This window comes from Python bivittatus, unplaced genomic scaffold, assembly GCF_059951505.1.
Source record: "Python bivittatus isolate LINGU-HERP-01145 unplaced genomic scaffold, Pbiv_v1 ctg000310_np1212, whole genome shotgun sequence".
Lineage (NCBI taxonomy): Eukaryota > Metazoa > Chordata > Lepidosauria > Squamata > Pythonidae > Python > Python bivittatus.
In genome coordinates this window covers 7963201-7980579 of record NW_028277054.1, presented here as the reverse complement: position 1 = coordinate 7980579, position 17379 = coordinate 7963201, and the positions used below count along the sequence as shown (strand labels likewise).

The following is a 17379-nucleotide window of genomic DNA, read 5'->3' as shown; positions in this document are numbered from 1 at the left end:
TTTCAAAGTTACAACAGTGCTAAAAAAGTGACTTACAACCAGTACCCGAAGTTACAACCATCACAGTGCTCCCACAGTCATGTGATCGCGATCCAGGCACTTGGCAACCAGCTCACACTCATGACAGTTACAACATCCCAGGGTCATGTGATTGCCATTTCTGACCTTCCCAGCCAGTTTCCAGCAAGCAAAATCAATGGGGAACCATGTGATTCACTTAACGACCACTGTGATTTATTTAACAACCACTACAAAAAAGGTCATAAAATCGGTACCAGTCATGTGATGATTTCCTTAATGACCACATGCCTTAGCAACCTAAATTCCAATCCCAATTGTGGTTGTTAAGCAAGAACTACCTACTTTGATAAGAGTGTGCTGAGAACCTTACTTTTCCTTGAAATGTCAGATCTCCTTGGTGACCTGGCATTTCCTCCTGGATCCAAAGGAGTACTTTTGTGACCTGTTTATCACTATTTACATTACTCATTTATGGTTGCTTTGAAGTTAAAAGGTACTATGAAAGGAATTCTTCACTTATGTTCAAGCGTTTTCTCTCTGGTTGCATTTTACTGCAAGCAGATCTGCTTTAAACACTAGAAATTCTTCTGCAGAACCTAAGTAAAGAATGGCTTGTATGTTAGCCTTCCCCAAACATCTTTGTTCACCCATGAGTGCTATGTAAACATCTGCAAGAAAATTAAGTACTGTGTCTTTGGCTCAACAGACTTATAGCTCTCTCTGCAATTGAAACTCTTGGCTGATACAAATTCCCAATTGCAGATTGGGTTATAAAGATTTTCAGCTCACAGACCAAATAAAAAATAAACCTCTTAAAGCCACACTAAATGGGCAGAAAATACAGTAGAGAAAATCATGCAGCTGTCCTTCAAGAACTTAAAAACATGACTGAAGACTTAATGTCTAGTGTTCAGATGAAGGTACCTCTCTAGAAAAGAGGTAAAATAAGGAAAATCCAGTGGAATTTTGTCACAGAACAAATCAATCCAAAGGTCTCATTTCAGACATAAATGACTAGGCTCAAATTATATTTTTGATACATGCAAAGACCTTGTCCGCTGGAGAGGTCTATAATGCTGGGAGAAGTGGAAGGAAAAAGAGGACAACCAGTGGCAAGGTGAATGGACTCAGTTACAGCAGCAATACCGTTGGAAGATCTGAAGGACCAGGTTGGATAGATCATCCTGGAGAAAAACACCAACTTGATGGATCACCATCACCACCATCAGATGGAAACCATACCAAAGACATTGATTCTATTCCTATAAATGAACCCAACCAAGACTTTTAACCCCTTTGCTTCACTAGGGCCTTTCAAAGTTTTCTTAGTTCACTTTGGGATGTAGATTCTGTTATGCCTTTTAATCCTTATTGGGTTGCTTTTATAAATGCAATGCTTTTTCGAATGTTCCAGGAGAGTAACGTATAAGGCTTTGAGTATTAATACTATTTCTTTTGATGCCGAAAGTGTAGGCTCTGATTCAGTTAGGTGTTTGCCTTGCTTATGGCACATCCAGTTTCGTTTGATGCCAAGGGGAGGAGTGAATGTTATACACCAAGCCAAAGCAGAGCCATCTTTATGAACTTATGAACGATCTGCCCTGAGCTGAAAGCAGAGCCAGCCTGTCTGCAGGATAAGAAAACCACAAGAGGAAGCAAGCGGGAGAAGCTGAAGGTCCTGGTCACTGTAACAGGTCCTGGAAACTACAGCAGAGTACAAAGAGAAAGTGACTAATTTCTCAAGTACCTAAATTAATCCAGAGCTACAGGACAAGATTTATATTTTCCAGGAACAAGGCTTTGTATAAAACTAAGCAAAGCAAAGAAAGGAGCTAAGCTGCTTCTGTTTGGATCAGATTTCTCTAAGCCAGTCCTTTGGCCAGGCCAGGTTGAGTGGGGCCAGGCTAGTGTGTGTGTGTGTGTGCGTGTGTGTGCATAGCTAGCTTTGCTTAAGAAAAGCAGTGAAGCTTTATGGTTGGTCTGATTTCATTCCAGTACAATATATCTGGGGAGAAACTCTAACCCACCCTGCAACAACTAACCCAACATGACCTGCAAATAAATCAAGATATTATTTTCGGGGGTGGGGGGGAGCACAGGATAAAGGATCTTAAAAGGGCACAAAGAAAAGATCTTGTTCATCTCTTTGCAAACTTGCTTTTCAGACCCATCATACGACATCCTTCCCTAGTCTGGTGCACCTGTTCGATCACCTGGGCAAAGCAGGTGATCAAACAGATGCTGCTGTTGCATAGCATCCAAAATTCAGGTAGCTAATGGGTTTCTGGTGCAATCTGCTATATTTTCGTGGCCTGGCTTTTATACTGATGGGATTTGCAAGGATTTCTTCCCATTCAAATGTATGGAGAAAATACAGACATACCTTCCAGAGAAATGACAAACAAAAGCCGTGAGGGATGAGGTCTAGCCAATTTATTTCAGAGCAGAGAAGCTCCAGAAATGGGCATGTTTCTTCTTGAAACTCTGCATCAACTAAGTTATGCTTACCCCATGGACCGCCTTCAGCCTTCAAAAGGTCATCGCTGTTGTTAAAAAGATGGCCCCCAAGGGGCTGTTCCAACAGCAATCAAATGGTTGAGCTGTCAACATTTTAATTGGACAATCCATCCCTTGTAAACTTTACACTTAGTCCCACAGCTAAAACCAAGACATATTTTAAAAAGTTGGGTTGTTGGTGTTACAGATGCCTTTGTAGGTGGAAGTTAGAAGGGATAGATAAAGAAGCTCTTTTTCACCTTTGCTGGTGGTGGGAAATTTTGCAATGTGTGCAGGCTGTCAGCAAAGTGGGATTTATTTGAATTTCAGCCCCCTTTTTCAGAGATTTCTAGAGGTGTTACATCCTATGGGCCTATTGCCACTTCAATGTCTGCATCATTCTGTTAAAGGATATCAGCTAAAGAAACGATGCGCAATTTCTTTGAAAGAAGTGATTTCCCTTTAGGTTAATGCGGTTACCCTGTGCCATTTTAGGGAAGTGTGTCATCTGTTTCAGAAGATAGTTGCACTATTAAGAAACTCTGCAATTCGTTATGTGGAAGCTTGGAGATTTGTAACCACAGATTCGAACAACCAGATTAAATTAATGTGTGGAAGGCAGATATTTGCCCTCACTTCTCTCTATTGCAGTCCCAGGCTGGATCTTCCATCCATCCATCCATCCATCCATCCCCCCCTGTATTTTTCAGGACAATTTCACTCACCCACTAATAATAGCCCTTGGCTTACAGTTACTTGTATATCTTGCTGGCTCAGCATGTGAGGAAATGCTTCCAGAGCTCTCTGGTAAGGCAAGACTTGAGCAATGGGTTATTCTCCTGACCCTCTTTCTCTTTTGCTGATGCTCAATGTATTGGTGTGTGTGTTGTGCATGTGAGTGCAATATGCGCCAAAGTATGTTTGACTCCCAAGTCATTCCCAAGCTGTTCATTCAGATTTGATCCAAAGTTGGTGCAAATGGGGCTGAAGAAGGCATTGTGTGGACCTGTGGCCCTCCAGATGTTAGAAAACCATAACACCATCCCTATTGGCCACAAGTTGAGATTCTACCACATGAAGGCGGCACAGGATCCCGACCTCTGCATCAAGACTGGTTAGAATATCTGGGTGCCTGAAGCATCATACAAGGGTGTGCCCCCATATGATTCTATGTGCAGGCATTAATGGGAATAACTGACTTTTTGTCCTGCTGGTTTCGCATAGTAAAATAGCAAGAGGGCTCAGGAGGAACATCTGGAGACTGCAGTCTATGTCACCAAAGCTTCTGATTCTGCTTAATGGTTGGATTAGGCTGAGTTGTTTCCTACAGTAGGTTCACGTGCTGCCATTTGCAGAATTCCAGGACAGCTCCTTATAACCTGCTTGTCCCCATTAACATGGCGTTTTGGGGTTGTTCATACCCTGTCATGGGAGTGAAACCTGGTCAGCGGTTCATGCTCCATCAAAGAAGAAGATTGCCTCCTTGCCTGTTCCTGCTCCATCCGGGGAAGAGTCTGGCTGAACCCTGTTCCGGCAACCCTCAGGCCTCATAAAAGCCTGGTGAAATTGACCCAGGATCTGGGTCATGGGTTCTTTTTTTAAACCACGCCCAATTGGGTTGGCCCAGGCTCAAGAGAGACACAAAAACCCTGGACAGGGGGTTTCTTTATATCTCGCTAGAAGGATTGGGGAGATGTTTTATTTTGTAAAAACAAACATACAAAAGTGATATATGAGTGCTTCCTATATTCTGTACTATTCCTATCTCTATTTATTTTATTTATTTATCAAGTTTTTCAACCGCCCATCTCTCCCCAGTGGGGGAACTCTGGGTGATTCACAACAAACATTAAAACATAAATATATATAAATACATAAAACATTAGTTAAAGACATTACTAAAAAGGAGGAGAGTCCAAGAGGATGAAAAATCTGAGGCTGAAGACAGAAGGCCTCTATGGGGCTAGCCAATCCCCATGCTTGAGGTATTCCCTCCCCACCCCAGGCCAGGTGGCAGAACCAGGCCAGGTGGCAGAAGGTATCATATTACTATAATTACTATTACTATGACAATTACTATTACTATGTCCTGGGTCAGTCCCTTCCTCAGGACTCCAGTGAGGAGTCAGCAGATGAGCTGTCCCTGTTGGGCTCTCAGGAGGCTGAGGAAGAAGTAGCCACAGAAGCACTTCAGCCTCGCAGCTCATCCCCAGCTCTCAGCCAGCATCCAGCTGAACCTACTCAAGCCCTCAGCTCTCCAGAATCACCTGTGGGAAGATGCAGGCATCGGCTGAGGGCTGAGTTAAAGGAAAGGCGACGTAGTGCTAGGCTTATGGCATGCAGACATCTGACACAGGACTCTGAGTCCTTCCAGGATGCATCTGCCAGCTGAAGATAAACACCAGGAAGACAGAGAGCCAGTTGTGGATGCAAACTCGTGCATTCCTGAGCTGAAGTGCTGACGCTTTGAATCTGACTCCTTGGCTTCTTGACCCTTCAGCTGCATTCCTAACCTCTGCATTCCTGACCCACAGCTTGTGTTTGGACTATGCTCTTTGGACGCTGAATCTCAGCAGCTTCTGGCCTTGTAGCTGCTGTAATCTGATCCCTGGCCAAGCCAGCACATCCTATTACTCTATTACAATTACCAATATATTATTTTCTATACCAGTGTTTTTCAACCTTAGCCCCTTTAAGATGTCTGGACTTCAACTCCCAGAATTCCCCAGCCAGCATGGCTGGCTGGGGAATTCTGGGAGTTGAAGTCCAGACATCTTAAAGGGGCTAAGGTTGAAAAACACTGCTTTATATTATTACTAGCATGCATCAATGTTTTTTTCTTAAGCCTCTTCTGTCTGAAGTCCCCTCTCTCTGAAATTTCTTCTTTTTCTGTTAATGACCAGCATGTAGAGCTCTTGCACCTTTTTTTTTTTTTTTTTTTTTTTACGTTGCACCTTGTCTTGCTGGGCATCTATACTTCTTTTCTTCTCCTTCGGACATCCACTCCTTCTGAAGGAAAAACACCTTTTGTTCAACAGCTGTTCTCAGTTTGCTGATGGCTGCAGAGCTCCAGAACACACGTCTCCTCCCACCCCTACATCCAGGTTGCAGCTTTATCGGCAACTCTGCTGTGCTGGCGCTGGGGACGAGGCTCCAATGGGAGGAGAAGGAGGCAGCCCAGGCGCCTGCAGTCTTGTCAAGCAGCCTGTTCTTCCACAACTGAAACGGTTATTCCTGGTTTTGTTCATGCTTCTTCTCTTGCCCTTGTGTGAATTGAGCACCTGGATGAAATAAAACTTAGGTGGTGGTCCCTTTAAGCCTGTAGCTTTCCAAATACGAAGGCAAAACTGGTTTGGAGAAGGAGCGCTGTAGAATAAGAGGGATTTCCTGGTGTGGTTCTCGGTTTTCTTCCAGTGAATAGACCGAAGTGTGCAAGCTGTTTTCACTCTGCCCTCTGTTGATTCAGCCTCTTAATCAGGTTACTGAATGCTTCCCTGTTGGCAGTTCCCAGAAGTGGAACTCACTCTGTTGCAAACTTCTCAATAGTATGGAAAGAAATCTGGTTGAGCCCAAACTTTGATTGCAGGTTCCATTTGCAGGAATGGGAAAGAACTACTGCAGAGGTGGGAGAGCCATGACCCTCTCCTTTACAGCCCAAGAAACTAGGGAGGGTCTTTTCTGAACCTCTTGCCCCACCCACTATCCAGCTGTGGGCTCTGCTGCCTCTTATCTGACTGTTTCCTAGGCAGCATCTCTTCACTCCATCTCCAAAGCCTTTCCCACATACCATTACATTCTCCTGGACAAATGGCTGAGCCGCTAGAATTTCATTGGAAGTATACTTTTCTCTTTATAAAATCTAATGTATCAAACAGAGCTCAACCACCCAGAAGGCCCCTTCTATCTCCCCACTTTTTCTTTTCTTTTTATAATATGGCCACCACTATAGGAGCCCAACCAGCTGGCCAATGATGAGGACTCTAGTTCTCCAATGGAGAAGCTCTTCAACTTCAAACCATAAGATGATAATGGCAATAGAGGAGACTTCTGGACTACAACTCCCATCATCCTTTCTCATCCTTGTATTTTTTTTTTTTTTTGATCGCATTAAAAATTATAATTCAGTGACAACCTTTAGAAAGATTTTTTTGGGCTGAGATCCACTGGTTCTAAAGGTTTTTGTGTGGTTTTTTTGGCTTTGCATAAAGCAGGGGTTCTTAAACTCCCAGGGGATTGTGATCAACCTAGAGGGGGGATTCTATTTTTTAAAAACTTGATAAGGTTTGGACAGGCAAAGTAGGAGTGCTATTAAAACTTACTCTGAGTTTTGCTCCTTGCTTTGTCCAAACCAACTGTGAGCTTGCCCAGACAAAACAGGAGCAAGATTTGACAATGGTCCTGCTTTACCTGCTCATACAAAGCTAGCAAAACTCAGTCTGGGCTCTGCCCCTCATCTGACTTGCACAAACCTGCAGGGAACAATTGCGATACCACAAAGTTGGTGAACCCACTTTACCTATTATATTTATGGGCAGAGGGTTCAGATTCATTTCTCAGTTTAGAGGACACAGGACCATCAAGTTTGTGATCTACTGGAACGAAGGCAAGCCTACTGTCCAACCTGGAAATGGGAAGTTTGGCATCAGATGAGACATTAGAGCAAATATTTCACTGTTGACTGATGTCGTGTCAACCGACAGGATGCCTAATAGTCTCCCTTTTCATTTATAAAGAAAGCAGGCACGTTTACTTTTCTTTTAAACAAATACAGATGATTAGTTTTAGGGTCAAAAAAACAGATGAAAAGATTAAGTTGAGTTGAGAAGAGAACTCAGCCCAGAATGATGTCTTTGCATCACCACATGTGCAGATTAATAAACATTCTGTATGAGTCATATTTTGTAGTTGGAAGATCTGGGATCACATGATTACCTAACCATACTGTTTCATTCTTGGACCCATCTTAAGGTTGCCAAGGTTGAGGAACCCTGCTCTTAAACTAAGACACTAAGCTAGAGGGCTTTACCTTGCCTCTCCCCCACTATTTCAGAATTGCTCACTTGGGGAGCCAGCATCCAGACTTCAAAAGGATTCCTTGTGGTCATTCAGTGGCACTGGATCTCCACAATTAGCTCATCTGTGGACTTTCCCTCACACAGGCCTGCATGTGGAGACTGGAACCTTGAGCAGTGTCTCTGGAAAGGTCCTGTTCCACTAAGCGATTGTGAATCATTTCATAATTGTACGCTGTCCAGAGTTGCTTACATTGTGAGGTGGGTGGCTATATAAATTGAATAAATAAATAAATGATCTCAAACTTCTCACTCCTGAAAGTCAGGAAAAATTCCTTCATGTTTTGCACAGTGTGACTTCCTTAAGAGGTGTGATTTCCCTTGGTGATGAAACCATTTTAAAGGTCTTTTTCAAGCTACGCTCACATCCTGATGATTTCATGTGCTCCCCGTGTTCTTATCTTGGCATATCCTTGGTATGGAAGTGGATTGTCTTTGCCCTCTTTGTTTCATATATGTTTTTCCCACTCTAGCCCGTAGTCCTGAGAGTCTCTGGTGGCCTCTCATTCAAGGATTAAATCAGGTCTTGTCAGGTTCAGCCCAAGAACCACCACGAGAGAGTCCAGAAATCAGCTCAGCTTCTTTATTAGCTTGCACCTAATAGACAGAATCTCGCCAGACTAATTCTAATCCCCCAACGACAGCAACTATAACCATCATGCCCTCAGGGAGGGTCCAGTCTCATTCTCTTGACCTTCACACAGTCCAGCTGGGGGCTGAGGAGACGCTTGCCCTGGAAAGTCTCTCCCCCCTCCCTGTAACCTGGAAGCTCCATTCCAGAATCCTCCCCGCTCACACCTTCCATCACAGGTCTGACCCTGCTTAGCTTTTTGAGATTGACCAGGATAGCCCCCACTGAGATGCACTTTCTTATGGCATTCAGGGCCCCGCAGCACCTGGAACAAGATGAATGCTAAGTTGTTTTTCTGTATTTATTAGCTGTGAACATTTCTTCCTTTTGTTCTGATTCAACCCAGGATGCTGACCTGCCCATCAATTCTGGTGTTGACTCTTTCTCACAAAAGATGGGCAAATAAATACAATGGATTAAAGTGTGCAAACAGTGTTTTGGTTTGGTTAAGGTCCCCTTTCCTTTATGACAAATCTTTGCTGCCTTTGTAAACCTAGGTGTGGCAGATGCATATATGTGTCTTTGTGTACAGATATATATACACAACACCCATTTGGTTTTTCTCATTGTGCAAGAAAAGGAAGGCATCACAGATCACTGTAACAAACTTGCAGACATTCCTTTAATCAAAAAAGGAACAGGATGAAGACCCTTTATACTTTCCTTCTACTAGCAGTGGGTAAGTGAAGATCTCAAAAATCAGGTATTTTTTCCTGCAAATGGCAGATCAAGCCTCATTTTAATTTACCGAAAAGGAAGTTAAATTTCAGGTCAGTTTTGTGTGATAGTAGTCTACTAAGCTATCTTCATAAAGATAAAAAGCATTTAAATATATTCATGTTAACACTTTAGTCTATCTACCGTTCAGACAGCCTAAGGCAGTTCATAATAGTATCATATGATATCCGGGCTGGATATTTAAAATGAGACCATCTCAGTTTAAACCTGAGAGCACCTAAGTGGCTTTTTAACCTAAAAAAAGAAGGGTAACAAATGGTAACTGTATATGTAGTTAATAAAAATAAGAACATGTTTTTAATTGGACTAACCAGCTTTATCAGTGACTTTACATTGTTTTTAAATTTTAATGCTATGAAGCACAATGGGATGGAAAGAACTCATGTGGCTACATGATCTGGCTGTTCATGCAACATGATAACCCTCAGCCAAAGCTATAAAATACAGTGACCATCTTCACATAATACACAATGCCCCAATAAACCATGTGATGTCTTAACATGGTGAACTGGTTTCCATAGCATACAAAGATAAGAGCTGAATTCTTACAACATACTGAACCAGAAATTACCCAACTCCATTTTAGCCTAGCCTAACATGTCCTAGGTATCGAATAAATAAGTAAATTATTTGCAGTGCAAAGAAACGGCAAATCAATCTCTGGGGTATCCTTCTTCACTCTAGCATTTTCCAGATAGCTTGGAGAATTGCCAGCCATTTCTTGGTCCTGCTGGCCAGCCATTGTGGGAATGGTAGTCCTAATGTATCTGGAGGGCATCTGGTTGGAGAAGGAAGCTTGAAGGAGGCTGCTTCAGTTTTGGTGTTTATAAGGAGACTGCAGCAGAGATCAGCACACAGTGGCTATGCAGGGTGGGTGGACAGGATGGCGCTGCCTTCTGACCATGGAAACATTACAGAAAGTACTGCCGTCAGCACATGTCCCATCCTCTTCAAGAAGATTATGCCCAAGAGGAACTCGCATGTCAAAAATGTACAAGCTCATCTGAAAATTATTCCCATTCCTTATTCTGAGTTCCCCTTTTGACATTGCACAGCCAATTTAAAAAACAACTGCTGGTGCTTCTTAAAATCTCTGAATATTTATCTGTATTTCTATCTACTACCTTTGGATCAAATGACCCTCAAGGTGACTTGTCTTCACTCGCAGTTCTAAAACTAAAGCCCAACTTGACACACCCCCATTGACTTTAGTCTCCTACTCAGTGGGTCCAGAGAGGGCTTCTCTTCTGCATGGTAGCCCCAGAACAACTCAGTAATCCTGTCACACAGGGAAAGCAATGAAAACGATGATATCCGGAGCAGGAGTAACACTCTCAAGCTCATTCTCACTTTAAAACCACTGAGTAAAGAATGCTTGCATGCATGCATGTATGTATGTGTATTTATACATGTGAGTAATGTAGTACAGATCTGATTGTGTTTTTATTTCTACTTCTTTTAGGATCAGCATTGCCTTATCTGGCTGCAAGCCAAAAGGGTAAGATTTAGTTGAGTCCATCAATCTGACTAGGGAATTTTCTAGGGCCAAAGGACAATGCTATGCTGAGACAATAGCAAAATGGAAATGGGAGAGGCTGAGCCCAGGACAAGGGTCACAGTTAGCTTCATCCCCAAATAATCCCCCACATCCTAGATCAACCTTGTCCTACCATGTCCTCCAGTTGTTTGGACAGCTCCCAGAAGTCTCAGCAACATCAAGTGGGAAGAATTCTAGGAGTTGGAAGTTTGTTGTTGTTGTTGTTGTTGTTTAGTCGTTAAGTCGTGTCCGACTCTTCGTGACCCCATGAACCATATTGCGCCAGGCCTTCCTGTCCTTCACTGCCTCCCTGAGTTTGCTCAGTTTCATGCTCATTGCTTCAGTGATGCTATCTAACCATCTCATCCTCTGCCGTCCTCTTCTCCTTTTGCCTTCAATCTTTCCCAGCATCAGGGTCTTCTCCAAAGAGATCTCTCTTCGCATTAGGTGACCAAAATATCTGAGCTTGAGCTTCATTATCGATCCTTCCAATGAGCAATCAGGGTTGTTGGAAGTTTACATACATTCAAGTTGGGAAGACAGCCTTACATCTTCCCTTCATGCACATTCAGACTTCTCTTCCGAGACCTTGCCGTACTGAATGGCAAAGTCACAGGAGAGTTCTTCTCAAACACATCCGAGTACAAGGACAAGCTTCGTCATGATCATAGTCTCTGCTTTATGATGGGATTAACTACCAGCAGCACCTTGGAAGATATTATTATTTATGTATGAATATGGTTTTATTACATTGTTATTGTGTTTTAATTTATATATATAAATTAAATATATATGTATGTATGTGTGTGTGTGTATATATATATGTGTGTGTGTGTATATATATATGTGTGTATATATGTGTATATATAATATACACACATATAATTATTATGTGCCACCCAGAGTCACTTCCTACTGAGATGGGCAGTGACCAAATTTGGAATGAATACACACACACGTACACACACACCCCTAGCAAAACTCTAAAACTCCATCAATGTTTTTGTAAGCAGAAGTCAGATGATATTGGCAAAGCATTCTTTAAAATGCAGAACAAACATGTTCTGAAAATCACAGAATATTCAGGGCAAAGGTGTAAAATGTCAGATGCCTACCTCCCTGATGCTAATAACAAACTTCTACTAGCACCTATTGGTTATTCCCCAAATTAAACTGACCAGAGTTCCTGCCAAGAGTAATCATGAGCTAGCCACTCATGAGTAAAGATGAGTTGTTAGATGCTACCCAGTAGACCATCGGTTGAGCAATCAGCTAGGGGTTAGCAGTTGAAAATCCCAAAACCAAATATGGTTTTCTGAAGAACAGGATCCAACCTAAGTGGAGACAGGAAGGGAGTTTAGAATGAGCGGCATCTGCAGAAATTGATCTTCCAGGGTGGCTGCTTGGGGGGAAGAGAAATCAAGGTCTGAATGAACACATGGTCTGCTCTTTTCAAAGTGGTCTTTTGTAAACCAGTGATGTTCTCTCTTATTCTAGCATCGTTGCTATATCCTTATGGGAAAGACCAAGGTGACTCAGAAAACCCCAAAGATGACGATGGGAATTCGCCAGAGATCTCCATCCAAACACCATTCTCCTTCTATGGCAAGAAATACTACTCCGTTTTTGTATGTAGTATCTGCCAGAAATAAACCTCATATTTCTTTATAAAAACTAAGAAAGGGGCCACATGACTCAGCTTGTCCACCCACCCACTCCCATTCTTGATATGCCTTAATGCTTAATTTCTTTACACCTATCTGGAGAGGCAAGATGTATCATTTGGTGAGGTAGCTGGAGAGGACCAAACAAACTTCCCATGACTTTCATTTCTAAAAAGGCTTCATAGATGCATAAGAGTAACAACCTATGCTTGCCCACTAATATGCCTTTATGAAAATGGACGACTGGGATTCGAGCCATTTACAGTCATCTGAATACAATCAGAAACCCAATCATGAGTACACTAGAAACCAGGCATGAGGAAATTATGGGGCTCCCAATGTTGACCTCCAAGTCCCAACAGGTCCAACCAGAAGTTAGGGTTGTTGGGAATTATAATTTTGCAGCATCTTGAGACCTACATGTTCCTCTTCTCTGATATTAACATAGTAGTTTCATGATTTCCATTGAGGAACAGTGGGAACTAATCTAGTCTGGTCTCCTCATTTGCTTCACCATATGTGGGGGACACTGACATTATGATCCTACATATAACTCCTCAGAAGTAAACCTCAGTGATCTGTTTCCTTATCATCTGCACTATTGCCTTTTATGGCCATTGTTTGGGGTTCCCCATTTGGTGTTTGGGGCCCTGAATTATGCCATGAAGTCCAGCTTTAGTTCAATGTCTCTTCTATCACTTTCTTGTGCCTGATTCACATTAAATGCTAGTTTTCAAGCACTGCTAGGCAATCTCTCCTTTATGTGATTAAAAATTGGGGAGTAGGGGGACCAGGCTGGGACATCTCACTTCATCTAATATGCCTCCTTCCCTACATTTGCGTCCTCTCAAGAGTTGAATGGCAAACATCTGAAACAGGAGATGTCTTTGATGCATGAAGGCTAAATATTTTGTGAGAAGTCTTACAGAGAACCAAGCACTCATCTTATGAAGAATTTTGCCATTCAGCTCAGAAAGAGATGGTAAATGTCAGAGAGAGAATTCTACTGGAGAAGAATGCTATGGCTGCATTCATACAATATGCTTAACCAGGTCACGTACAAATCTAGCTAACACGTACACACAACATGCAAAGCTTGATTAGTTACGTTTGGTTAGAGAAAGACAAAGAGTGTGTGTGTGAGTGAGTGAGTGAGTGAGTGAGACTTAGCATGTTATGTAAACCCAGATTGCTTAGTTTATATTTTAATGTATTTTAGGATTCTAGAAAATTGGCTAATTTGGTAACCATATTGAGTGTGTCAAATGAACACAGCCTACCCACCTTTCTTTATATTTCTCCAGGTCAACAACAATGGGGTTGTCTCCTTTGGAAAGAATGTCTCACAATATACACCTGATCCTTTCCCTCTGGATGATGGAGTGCCCTTTGTTGCTCCATATTGGGCTGATGTTGACAATGTAATTGCTGGAAACATCTTCTGGAGACAGACCCAAGACCCAACGCTGCTTAGTCGGTTCACTGCAGATATCAGTCGGTACTTCCCTGATATTTCCTTCACGCCCATCTGGATGTTTTTAGCTACCTGGGAAGGGGTGGCCTACTTTGGATCTGCTTCAGATAAGGTAGGTCTCACACAGGCCTGCAGTCCATGGTAATCTAGAATATTTCCCCCACTCCAGTGGCTACTGCTTATTCACTGAGAGTAAATGTAGTGTAGAGGTAAAGGTGCTGAACTAGGATCAGGATCTTCTCCCCCCATCAGTCACAGAAACTCACTGGATGACTTTGGGCTATCTTTCCCTCTCAGCCCTAGAGCCATGGGAGTAGAGCGGAAAGTGTTGGACTAGGAGCAGCAAGACCCAGTTTCAAGTCCACCCTCAGCTGTGGAAGCTCCCTGGATGACTTTGGGCAGATCCTTCTCTCTCTACCCTACTTACCTTTTGGGACTTGAGGAATGTGATGGGAATGAAAGAAAAATGGGCAGAGTGAACACCTTTGTTTTTCTTAAACCCTACCCATAAATTGAGTCCTTCACCTCTTCCATTCTTTCTTATTTTATCCAATTTTAAAACTATTACTTTTATTTAATGGACTTTCTGAGACCTGGTGGTAGCAGAGAAAGCAGCTATACAGTCCCAACAGAATCCTCAATTCCCAGGTTACTGAATGTCATCCATGGTTTAAATGTCCTAATACTTGAGAGGTGGGCTGATGTTGTGGGGAAGACCTACATTTTTATCAGGAAAGGAAAGAAAAACTCTAATCACATTGACTTTTGACACACAGACACAGAGAGAAAACTCTAATCACATTGACGTTTCTCTGTGATCATCAACATGCAATGTTCAATGCTGCCACTAGATGGCCTCTCTATCATCCTGCAAAAAAGTTGTAGCCAACTTTGGCTGATCTAAAAAGCTAAGTAGAATTAGCCTGGGTGAGCACATGGATGAGACTGGAAGTTGACAATATACCACAAGAAAGGAATGGCATAGCCTTTTTTAATAGAAGAGAATATATGTAGCTCAGGGAGTCCCTGATGGGTTTCATTACCCATCTGGATAACATCATCGGTGCCCTACCAGTGTTGGTGGGGGTGTGATTTTCTCCTTGATAATTCCTTGGCAGTACCTAGTACCAAGGAGAAAACCACACCCCTATCAAGCCAATAACCAATCTCAGAGAGCACCAAGGACTCCATAGCTCTTTTTAACACAACAAGAAATTGCAGGGATACATTCAGGTAAGTCACTAGGGCTCGAATTCAACTCCAAGGTGACTTTACTTCAGAGACAACCTTGCTAAGCAAGAGATAGTGAAGCTTTGAAAGATCATCTTTCCTTTTTGCTGCAGGCCAACACCTTCCAGGCTGTCTTGGCCACCGATGAAAAAAAATCCTTCATCATGCTGAACTATGCTGATATACAGTGGACCACCGGAATAGCAAGCGATGGAGATCCCATGACAGGACTTGGAGGAATCCCCGCTCAGGTAGCTCTGGGGCAGCTTGAAGGCACAACAAGAAATAGAGGGATAAGTTTGCCCAGTTAATGCAACCTTATCTCATAGTAATCAAAGTGAACTGATACAAAAAGTGACCCTTGGTTATGCTCCTCAATTCATGCTTTTACGCTGCTGTTTTTCCTTTTTTTTATGAGCGTCAGAAAACTTCAGAAAACATCAACTTCCATTGGGTAGTTAGTGTTCTCTTAATTGCTTATCAACACCATGATCACCAACAGCGACCAAAAAATACCCCAAAGAGAATTAAGGAGGAATATGATGGCATAGCTGCACAATGTCTTTTGAATGATACCGTTGGAATCAGTTCATCTGCATTGCCATTGAATTTTGGGGAGGCGGGTTAAGTGTCACTGGATTTTGCCTAAATATTTATAGGAAGGATGTCTACAGCTGGGGGGCAGGGAGGGGGTAAATAGAAAAAATAGGTTTTCCAGGAACACATACCGAGAGAGATTTCCAACTATTACTGAACCAGTCCAAATCTGTTTAATTGCAACTGTTGTTTAAGCTTCCTGTCCTTTCTCCAAGGAACTCTAGCTGGCTTATCTTCTCTGCCACTCCATTTCCTCTGTCAGACATACAATTTGAACATATAGTAGATGTGCGGGTGTGAGTCATGTGTGTGCAAATACTCTTCTCCCATTCCCAGCACAACAGTGGGTAAAAAAAAACGGGGGGGGGGATATGCCATGAGGGGGTGACAAGATTTGCACTTCCATTCTCCATAAGAGCTTTCCACGCATGAATTGCCCACTTCTACCTAGGAGGATCAGAAGAGGCCCAAAACAAATTGGAGGAGGAGGAGGATTGATAGTAATGCAACCTTCCACTGCAGGTGAATCCTAGATTTCGAAGGGACATAAGATGGCATCTAATCCAGCCCCCTGCTCAGTGTAGGATCTCCTGAAGCACTTTGGACAGATGGCTATCCAGCCTGGTTGAGGACCTGCAGTGAAGGGGAACACAGCACTTCATGAAGCAACCTATTCTACTGGTTGGCAGTTCTTACTGTCAGGAAGATATTCCTCCTAATATGCAACCTGAATCCACTTCCCCGTAGTTTCAACACATTGGTTCTGGTCCTGCCTTTCTGAACAACTGAGTTGCAAGCCATTCCCTCCTTATGGGGCAGCCCTTTAGACATCTGAACTGCTACAAATCTCCTCTCAATCTTTTCTTCTCAGGCCAAACTTGCTCAGGGCCTTAACTGTCCTCGTAGGACTTGGTTTCCATTTCTTTCAAGACCTTGGTAGCTCTCTTCTGAACTTGCTTCAGTTTCTTGATGCTCTTCTTAGATTAAAGTGCCCAGAATTGGACACAAGTCTCTCAAAAGGAGCCTAACCAAGGCAGAGTAGAGGGGGACAATTCCTTCCTGTGATGTAGACTCGATGCTCCTGTTAACACATCCCAAAAGAATGCTGCCCTTTTGAGAAGCTGCATTATACTGTTGATCCATAGGCATGGAATCCAGTGAGGTGGTCTGTTAGGGTGTTAATGAGAAAGGATGTCATTCTTTCCCCTCCTCTTTACCTCTTCACCAGGCTGGCTTTGACAGCGGGGACAAAAAAAATTACTACAACATCCCCGGTTCCCGAACTCCTGAGATTCTCAATATTGGGAACACTACCAATGTGGGTGAACCAGGTTGTTGGGTGTTCCAAGTGGATCAGTTAATTATTGTTCCCACGGCGAAAAGTGATTGCTTGGTTAAATAAGTAAGTACCAGGCCATCTCTCTCCTATGGTAAGACAGGTCTGTAAGTCATTACTAAACCCACGGTCCCTGCACTTATTTTGCTGTTGTCCCTCCTTCCTCAGGTGAAACCGCTTCCAATGCAGACAGTCTGCTGCTATAAGCCAGCAGACGGGAGACGAGTGGGACTACATCCGCGGTCTGCAAAATCGCTCTGCTGCCCCCTCCAGGCATGGAATGTTCTGGAGCCGCAGCTGACTGTAGATCTAGCAATAAATGATTGGCCTCACATTGTTTATGTGTCCAATGATAAGTGCAGGCAAGAAATGCATGACGGTTATGGGTGTGAAATGTCAGCCTGTGCACATATAAAGATATGTCTGTACAGGCCATGCTTTTTAGGGGACCGATAAGACGTTGGTTTCCTTCACAGGAGAGGGAGGCAGATACATGATCCCAGGGGATGGAAAACAGCCTGACATGGTCACTCATACAGATATCTCCATACAAATTGCCCATTCAATTCTTTGTGCAATGGGA

At 42.9% G+C, this 17379-nt stretch overlaps 1 protein-coding gene across 1 annotated transcript; it reads left to right on the top strand.

Moving 5' to 3' along the window:
- Nucleotides 1-8862: 8862 nt before the first annotated feature.
- Nucleotides 8863-17346, top strand: LOC103058266 (sushi, nidogen and EGF-like domain-containing protein 1). Its single transcript, XM_088140007.1, has 6 exons — nucleotides 8863-8899; nucleotides 10421-10456; nucleotides 11993-12123; nucleotides 13464-13745; nucleotides 14977-15114; nucleotides 16689-17346. Exons 1-6 carry the CDS (start codon nucleotides 8863-8865, stop codon nucleotides 16860-16862), a joined length of 798 nt encoding a protein of 265 aa, XP_087996133.1. The 3' UTR covers nucleotides 16863-17346.
- Nucleotides 17347-17379: the final 33 nt, after the last annotated feature.

Coding starts and splice junctions, on each gene's coding strand:
- LOC103058266 (XM_088140007.1), top strand. CDS start 8,863: ATGAAGACCCTTTATACTTTCCTTCTACTAGCAGTGG. Junction 12,124..13,463: donor AGAAATACTACTCCGTTTTT/GTATGTAGTATC, acceptor ATATTTCTCCAG/GTCAACAACAATGGGGTTGT. Junction 13,746..14,976: donor TTGGATCTGCTTCAGATAAG/GTAGGTCTCACA, acceptor TTTTTGCTGCAG/GCCAACACCTTCCAGGCTGT.